This window comes from Colobus angolensis, unplaced genomic scaffold (assembly GCF_000951035.1).
Source record: "Colobus angolensis palliatus isolate OR3802 unplaced genomic scaffold, Cang.pa_1.0 Scaffold3, whole genome shotgun sequence".
NCBI classification, from domain to species: Eukaryota; Metazoa; Chordata; class Mammalia; order Primates; family Cercopithecidae; genus Colobus; species Colobus angolensis.
This window is the reverse complement of record NW_012116265.1, coordinates 19984745-19993984: the sequence shown is the minus strand read 5'-3', so window position 1 is coordinate 19993984 and position 9240 is coordinate 19984745. Positions and strand designations below refer to the sequence as shown.

Genomic DNA, 9240 nt, shown 5'->3' with positions numbered 1-9240 from the left:
ACGTGAGCCCGGGAGGCGCAGGTTGCAGTGAGCCAAGATTGCGCTGCTGCACTCCAGGCGGGGTGACAGAGCAAGACTCTGTTTCAAAAAAAAAAACAAGAAAAAGAAATAAGGAAATAGATACTGAAGTCTTTAGGGGTAAAAGGTCATCTTGAAGTTGATATTATCCTTTACCACTAAAAATACACACACACACACACAGAGGGAAAACAAAGGTGGCAAAATTAATGTATATGAGTGAATAGTACGGTAATTTTTTGTACTCTTCTTGAAACTTGTCTTGGCTAGGCACTATGGCTCATGCCTATAATCCCAGCACTTTGGGAGACCAAGGCAGGAGGATCACTTAAGCCCATGACTTTGAGACCAGCCTGAGCAACATGGCAAGACTCCATCTCTCTTTTTTTTTTTTTTTTTTTGAGACAGAGTCTTGCTCTGTCACCCAGGCAGGAGTGCAATGACGTGATCTTGGCTCACTGCAACCTCCGCCTCCTGTGTTCAAGCGATTCTCCTGCCTCAGCCTCCCGAGTAGCTGGGATTACAGGTGTGCGCCACCACACCCAACTAAGTTTTGTATTTTTTGTAGAAACAGGGTTTCACCATGTTGGCCAGGCTGGTCTTGAACGCCTGACCTCAGGTGATCCACCTATCTCGGCCTCCCAAAGTGCTGGGATTACAAGCTTGAGCCACCACGCCCGGCTGACTCCATCTCTATTTTTTTAAATTATTTTTAGGCCGGGCGCGGTGGCTCACACCTGCAATCCCAGCACTTTAGGAGGCCAAGGCGGGCGGATTATGGGGTCAGGAGATGGAGACCATCCTGGCTAACACAGTGAAACCCTGTCTCTACTAAAGAATACAAAAAATTAGCCGGGCATAGTGGCGAGCACCTATAGTCCCAGCTACTCAGGAGGCTGAGGCAGGAAAATGGCGTGAACCCAGGAGGCAGAGGTTGCAGTGAGCCGAAATTGCACCACTGCACTCCAGCCTGGGCGACAGAGCAAGAAAAAATATATATATTATTAAAAAAAAAAAACTTTTTGGGTTAGACACAGTGGCTCATGCCCGTAATCCCAGCACTTTGGGAGGCCGAGGCGGGCGGATCACCTGAGGTCAGGAGTTCGAGACCAGCCTGACCAACATGGAGAAACCCCGTCTCTACTAAAAATACAAAATTAGCCGGGCCTGGGGTGGCACGTGCTTGTAATCCCAGCTACTCGGGAGGCTGAGGCAGGAGAATTGCTTGAACCCGGGAGGTGGAGATTGCAGTGAGCCGAGATCATGCCATTGCACTCCAGCCTGGGCAACAAGAGTAGAACTCCTGTCTCAAAAAAAAAAAAAGAACGAAAGAAAGAAAATAAAAGAAAGTAAAAAGAAACTTTTTTCTAAAAAAGTTACCCAGATAAGGCTGGGCACAGTGGCTCACGCCTGTAATCCTAGCACTTTGGGAGGCCAAGGCAGGCAGATCACGAGGTCAGGAGTTCAAGACCAGCCTGGCCATATGATGAAACCCTGTCTCTACTAAAACTACAAAAATTAGCCAGGTATGGTGGCATGCGCCCGTATTCCCAGCTACTCGGGAGGCTGAGGCAAAAGAATCACTTGAACCTAGGAGACAGAGGTTGCATTGAGCTGAGATTGTGCCACTCCACTCTAGCCTGGGTGACAGAGAGAGATTCCATCTCAAAAAAAAAAGTTACCCAGATAAGAGAAATGTAAATAAAAACGACAACAAGATATCACCTCATACCGATTAGAATGGCTACTGCCAAAAAAACAGAAAATAAGTGTTGGCAAGGACGTGGAGGTGTTAGAACGCTTGTGCACTTGTGGTGGGACTGTACAATGTTGTAGCCATTGTGGAAAACAGTATGGAAGTTCCTCAAAAGATTAAAAATAGAAATACCAATCTCACTTCTGGGTATATTTAATATATCCAAAACAATTCAAAGCAGGATTTTTGTTGTTGTTGAGACAGGATCTCACTCTGTCACGCAGAGTGGAGTGCAGTGGCGTGATCTTGGCCCACTGCAACCTTCACCTCCCAGGCTCTAGCTGTGATTACAGGTGCTCACCACCACACTTGGCTAATGTTTGTATTTCTTTGTAGAGATGGGATTTTGCCATGTTGCCCATGCTGGTCTCAAACTCTGAGCTCAAGCAATCGACCCACCTCAGCCTCCCAAATTGCTGGGATTACAGGCATGAGCCACCACGCCCAGCCCAGAGCAGGATCTTGAAGAGATATTTGCACGCCCATATTCATTGCAACACTATTCACAATAGCCAAGAGGTGGAAGCAACCCAAATTATCCATTGATGGGTGAATGGATAAGGAAAAGGTGTATGTATGTGGTGCAATATTATGCGCCTTAAAGGAAATCCTGTCACATCCTATGACATGAATGAACCTCAAGGACATTATGCTTAATAAAATAAGCCAGTCACCAAAGGGCAAATAATGCATGATTCCACTGATGAAGTATCCAAAGTAGTCAAAATTATAGAAACAGAAAGTAGAGGATGGTTGCCAAGTGCTGGGGAGAGGTAAGGGGAAATTAGGATTTATTTGGTATAGTTTTAGTTTTGTAAGATGAAAAGTTCTAGAGTTTTGTTGCACAACAACGTGAATATACTTAACACTACTGAGCTATATGTTTAAAATGGTTAAGATGGTAAATTTAATGTTGCTTTTATTTTTTATTTTTTTTTTGAGACGGAGTCTCGCTCTGTCACCCAGGCTGGAGTGCAGTGGCCGGATCTCAGCCCACGGCAAGCTCCGCCTCCCGGGTTTGCACCGTTCTCCTGCCTCAGCCTCCCGAGTAGCTGGGACTACAGGCGCCCGCCACCTCGCCCGGCTAGTTGTTTGTATTTTTAGTAGAGACGGGGTTTCACCGTGTTAGCCAGGATGGTCTCGATCTCCTGACCTTGTGATCTGCCCGTCTCGGCCTCCCAAAGTGCTGGGATTACAGGCTTGAGCCACCGCGCCCGGCCCTTGCTTTTATTTTTAACCACAAAAACAAAAAAAAAAGTTGCCCAGGTACTTCTGATGATAGCCAGGTTTTAGAAACTGGCAATAGCAGGTTGAAGGTATGGGAAATTTCCTGTCCCCTCTTCTTCTCTTTCCGTCTCACTCACCTTTTTTGCCATATTGGTTTTAGTATTGTGTGAAACTAGTCCACTTAATAAAGGTAGACATAGAGCAGTTTCTCTATCTTCCTGACCTTGTATTTTGATTTTCCACAGATTGAAAAACTGAAACAGCAATTAAATGAAACAAAGGAAAAAGCCCAAGAGGAGAAGGATAAATTGGTGAGTTATCTATGTGTACTAATACTCCACTTACTGGATGGTCAGGTTTCTGGCAAGCTTAGGTATTTAAGACCCAATGACAGTGAGTGAGTAAGTTCTCTGGGCAGCCTAATGACCTTAAAGCTTGATTGTATAGAAATTCAAAAACAAGGCTGGGCATGATGACTCATACCTGTAATCCCAACACTTTGGGACGCCAAGGCGGCAGATCACCTGAGGTCAGGAACTCGAGATCAGCCTGGCCAACATGATGAAACCCTATCTCTACTAAAAATTAAAAAATTAGCCAGGCATGGTGGTGCACGCTTATAATCCCAGCTACTTGGGAGGCTGAGACAGGAGAATCGCTTGAACCCCAGAGGCGGAGGTTGCAGTGAGCTGAGATTGCACCATTGCACTCCAGCCTGGGTGGGAAGAGTGAAACTTCATCTCAAAAAAAAAAAGCTATTGTAAAAAAAACATATAATATTAAGATTGCTTCCTGATACTGAATTTGTTATTGTTTCTAGTGCTTTTCAGTGGATGGAGCTAGGAAATGTAAGTTTTTTCAAATATTAAAAGAGGTCATAACTCCATACTAGTACTTTCAGTTTAGATGCAGGAATACAGAATTTTTACTTAACTTTATCTGTGTCTCCTTTATCCCTTGACAAAAGTCCTTCTTCTTAATGATACCAATATAATTACCTAGTTGCTTAAACCCCAATATATCAATCTCAGAATACTAATACTACCACCAAAAATAAATTACTGAAAACAGTTTAAGATTTTGGGGGGCATTTTTCTCCCTTAGGATATATACCAATAAGGATCTATGATAAAATTGCAAGGTTTAAGAACCATTTGAAATTCTTTTCTATGAGGTTATTCCACCAACTCAACAACACATTTTGCTTTTGATTTTTAGAGGTTGCTTTTTTTTTTTTTCATTTTACTGTATTTATTTAATTTTTTTAGAGATGGGAGTTTTCCTATATTGCCCAGGCTGGTCTTCAACTTCTGACCTCAAGCAGTTCTCCTTGCCTCAACCTCCTGAGTAGCTGAGACTACAGGCATATACCACCACACCTGACTTAGAGGTTGCTTTTTAAAAAATTAGTTTTGCCTATAAAATTATGTAAAATATTTACATGGTTCCAAAGTCTGTAAAACAAGTTATATGCTGAGAAATCCAACTTCTTTTTTTTTTTTCCTTTTTTTTTAGATGGAGTCTCATGTCACCCAGGCTGGAGTGCAGTGGCGCGATCTCTGCTCACTGCAAGCTCCGCCTATCGGGTTCACTCCATTTTCCTGCCTCAGCCTCCTGAGTAGCTGGGGACTATAGGCGCCCACCACCATGCGTGGCTAATTTTTTGTATTTTTAGTAGAGATGGGGTTTCGCTGTGTTAGCCAGGATGGTCTCGATCTCCTGACCTCTTGATCCGCCCGCCTCAGCCTCCCAAAGTGCTGAGAAATCCAACTCCTATCCATGTCTTTTCCACACTATCTTCTTCTCCCTGTAGAAAACCATTTTATTTCTTTTGTGTTTTATCCTCTCTTTAAAAAAAAGTTGCTAAAGAAATTGTTTCCTTATGAGAAAAGCTAAAAAAAAGTCATAAACATATATATAGATAGATCGATAGAGAGATTATATATAAGGAGATTATATATATAGATTATATATAAAATCTTTCTTAGATAAAAGGTAGCATGCAATATACATAGACCTGCAGCTGCTTTTTTTATTTAACAGTATCCCTTGGTGATCACTCCGTAGCAGTATGTAGAGACATTCCCTTTTGTTTTTGGCTTTTTTTCTTTTTTTTTTTGAGATAGGATCTCCCTCTGTTGCCCAAGCTGGAGTGCAGTGGCACAATCATAGCTCACTGTAACCTCAAACTACTGGGCTCAAGGGGTCCTCTCACCCCAGCCTCCGGAGTAGCTGGAACTATAGGCGAGTACCACTACACCTAGCTAAATTTTGTATTTTTTGTAGAGATGGGATCTCACTGTGTTACCCAGGCTGATCTTGAACTCCTGGCCTCAAGCGATCATCCCAGCTTGGCCTCCCAAAGTGTTGGAATTACAGGTGTAGGCCACCATGGCTGGCATCATTCCCTTTTATAGCTGTGTGATGATTATTGTGTGGATGTATCATAGTTTATTCAAATGATCCCTGTCTTAGTTCAGGCTATTATGACAGAATACCATAGACTGAGGTGCTCAAACAACAAACATTTTTTTCTCATCATTCTGGAGGCTAGAAGGTCAGGGTGCTAGCATGGTTGAGTTCTTGGTGGAAGTCCCTTCTTCTGGTTCACAGGTGGCCACTTCCTGCTGGATCCTTACTTTTGGCAGAGAGAAAGCTCTGGTTTCTTCATCTCTTTCTTCACCAGTCCCATCATGGAGGCTCCACCCTCATGATCTCATCTAAACCTAACTACCTCCCAAAGGTCACACCTCCAAATACCATCACATTGGGGATTAGGACTTCAACATAGGATTTTTGGGGTATACACATACAGCTCATAGCAGTCCCTTTTTGATGGATAGTTGGATTGTTTCCAATCTTTTTCTATTACAATGAATGTGCCAGTAAAGAGCTTCATGCATATATCTTTTCACATTTTGGCCATTATATCGTTGGGATAGATTCCTGTAAGTGGTATTGCTAGACCAAAGAAAAGTATATAATTGTTCTAGATATTGCCAAATTTCCCTTTATAGATACTGTGCTGTTCTGTAATACCATTAGCCATGCATGAGATTGCCTGTTTCCTCACAGCTTTACCAACAGTCTTTTGTCAAAGTTGATTTTTTTTTTTTTTTTGAGACAGTCTCACTCTTGTCTCCCAGGCTGGAGTGCAGTGGCATGATCTCCGCTTACTGCAACCTCTGCCTCCCGGGTTTAAGTGATTCTCCTGCCTCAGCCTCCCCACTGGCTGGGATTACAGGCACCTGCCATCACACCTGGCTAATTTTTGTATTTTTAGTAGAGACAGGGTTTCACCATGTTGGCCAGGCTGGTCTTGAACTCCTGACCTGAAGTGATCTACCCGCCTTGACCTCCCAAAGTGCTGGAATTACATGTGTGAGCTACTGTGCCTGGCTTCAAACTTGATTTTTGCAATGTGATAGGTGAGAAATGGTATTTCAGTGTCATTTCAATTTATGTTTCTCTCTTTTTTTTTTTTTTCTTTTTTTGAGACAGAGTCTTGCTCTGTCACCCAGGCTGGAGTGCAATGGCGCAATCTCAGCTCACTGCAACCTCCACCTCCTAGCTGCAACCTCCATCTCCCAGGTTCAATTGATTCTCCTGCCTCAGCTCCTGAGTAGCTGGGATTATAGGCACTTGCCACCACACCTGGCTAATTTTTGTATTTTTAATAGAGGTGGGGTTTCACAATGTTGGCCAGGCTGGTGTCAAACTCCTGACCTCGTGATCCACCTGCCTCAGCCTCCCAAAGTGCTGGGATTATAGGCGTGAGCCACTGCACCCAGCCCAATTTGCGTTTCTCTTATTCGGAGGTAGATTGGAAGGCAATTTGCATTTCTTATAGTACCTTTTGTTCGTTTGTTGTTATTAGCCTTTCCTTCTTTTTCTCTGTTCTCTTACTTTCTCTTCCCTTTCCTCCTCCTGTTTCTCCTTCTCTTCCTCTCTTCTTTTATGTCTCTTTCCCCTTTTCTCCCTCCTCCTTCTTCCTCATCCTCCTTCTTCCTCATCTTCCTTCTTCCTCCTCCCTTCCTCTTTATTTATTAGGGATATTTACCACTCTCCCTTTGACTCCTAGCTAATTAATTTTAACTAGTTTGGGATGTTATTTATATTAGAGATAAAAGGTGTGTTTAGTCTTCTCATATCCTTTTTTAATAAACATCTGCATTTTTTCCTTTCTATACAATCAGCTTATATAGAAACTTTTCCAAAATTTTTTATTCACACAAATGGTATCTTTTTACAGAAATGAAAACTTTATGCAAAAATAAAAGGGGGGCTGGGCATGGTGGCTCATGCTTGTAATCTCAGTACTTTGGGAGGCCAAGGCGGGTGGATCACCTGAGGTCAGGAGTTCAAGACCAGCCTGACCAACATTGTGAAACCCCGTCTCTACTAAAAAATACAAAAATTAGCTGGGCATGGTGGCAGGCACCTGTAATCCCAGCTACTTGGGAGGCTGAGGCAGGGAGAATTGCTTGAACCTGGGAGGGCAGAGGTTGCAGTGAGCTGAGATCACGCCACTACACTCCAGCCTGGGTGACAGAGTCAGACTCCGTCTCAAACAAATAATAATAATAAAATACAAATAGAAAAAAAAAAAGGGGGGTATTTCTTCAAAGAAGATATGCAAATGGCTTAAGGCTTCAAATGAAACATGACTCTGTGGGACTTCTGTTCTTTTTCCTAACTCGTTTACCTCTTTTTTGAATACAGGAACAAAAGTATACCAGGCAAATCAATGAACTAGAGGGACAGTTCCATCAAAAAGCCAAAGAAATTGGCATGATTCACACAGAGCTGAAAGCAGTAAGACAATTCCAGAGGAGAAAAATCCAAGTGGAGAGAGAGTTAGATGATGTAAGTTTCATTCCTTTTTTACAAAAAGGAAATTAGAATGAACTATTTAATGCCTACAGAAGCCTTCACAAACATTTACTCCTGTGAGATAGCAAAGAATTCTCTTTGACATTTTAGAAATTATTTGAGACAAAAAGGAGAAGACAGACTGGATGCCAAAGGTCTTGACTTTAGACTTCTCTTTTTCTAAGCACTGATTTCTTTGGGAACTCACTAAATCTCAGCCAACACATCCTCCTATGTTTATCAGCAGGTAACCCTTTGGATTGACTTCAGTAAGAAACAAACTACAAGTTCTTACAAAACCTCAGGGAAAAAGTAGCAGACTTCTAAATAAAAATGTTTAGGCTGATGAATGATAGTTTTAGAGAAATTTAGAAGGCTCTATGGCAGGGATCAGTGGGGTGAGAAACACTGAGTACTTTCAGAAAATTTATGTTACCTTGCTGTGCTCTTTCTCTTACTTTCCTTGGCTTGGATATAGTTTTATTACATTACTGATAATTCAATAAGTGGCACAGGTGAGTGCCAGGAACAAGTAGCTGAAATCAGCTTTGTAACTATAGGCAAGTTACTTAACTTTTCTATACCTTGGTTTTCTTATCTGTAAAATGGGATAGTAAGAGCTAGTGTCTCAGCCAGGCATGGTGGCTTATGCCTGTAATCCTAGCACTTTGGAGGCCAAGGTAGGAGAATCTCTTGAGGCCAAGAGTTCAAGACTAGCCTAGGCAACATAGTGAAATCCCACCTCGACAAAAAATTTTTTTAAATTAGCCAGGCATGGTAGCTCATGCCTGTAGTTCCAGCAACTTGGGAGGCTGAGGTGGGAGGGTCACTTGAGCCCAGGAGATTGAGGCTGCAGTGTGCTGTGATTGCACTACTACACTCCAGCCTGGGTGACAGAATGAAACCATGTCTCAAAAATAAAGTAAAATCAGTTACTATTTCATAGAATTGTTATAGGATTAAATGAGTTAATATATGTAAAGTGCATAAAATAGCATGTCACATGGTAAAAATTATATAAACAGTGGTGTGCAGCTCTCTGTTAAAATAAAAAAGGTCTTGATTTGTAGCATTTGCTGATTTCTCTGGAGGAAATACGTTAGTATAGCACAGGTTACAGTCATCTGTCTTAAGGCTTGATTGGAGCTTGAGGATGTGCTTCCAAGGAGGCACACTCAAGTGACTGTTAAGTTGGTGCTGGTGATTAGTGGGAGACCTCTCCTCCTATGAGCCTTTTTTTTTTTTTTTTTGACTTGGGGTCTTACTCCATCACCCGGGCTGGAGTGCAGTGGCACGACCTCAGCTCCCTACAACCTCCGCCTCCTGGGTTCAAGCGATTCTCGCTGCCTCAGCCTCCCCAGTAACTG

At 42.5% G+C, this 9240-nt stretch overlaps 1 protein-coding gene across 1 annotated transcript in view; it reads left to right on the top strand.

The window, feature by feature from the left end:
• The window catches only part of CCDC176 (coiled-coil domain containing 176), a 53254-nt gene that overhangs the window by 9719 nt on the left and 34295 nt on the right, over positions 1-9240 (top strand). Inside the window, exons 3-4 of the mRNA XM_011949583.1 lie at positions 3247-3312; positions 7724-7867. Of these exons, the coding sequence (XP_011804973.1) occupies positions 3247-3312; positions 7724-7867 (210 nt within the window). The remainder of the gene's footprint in view (positions 1-3246; positions 3313-7723; positions 7868-9240) is intronic.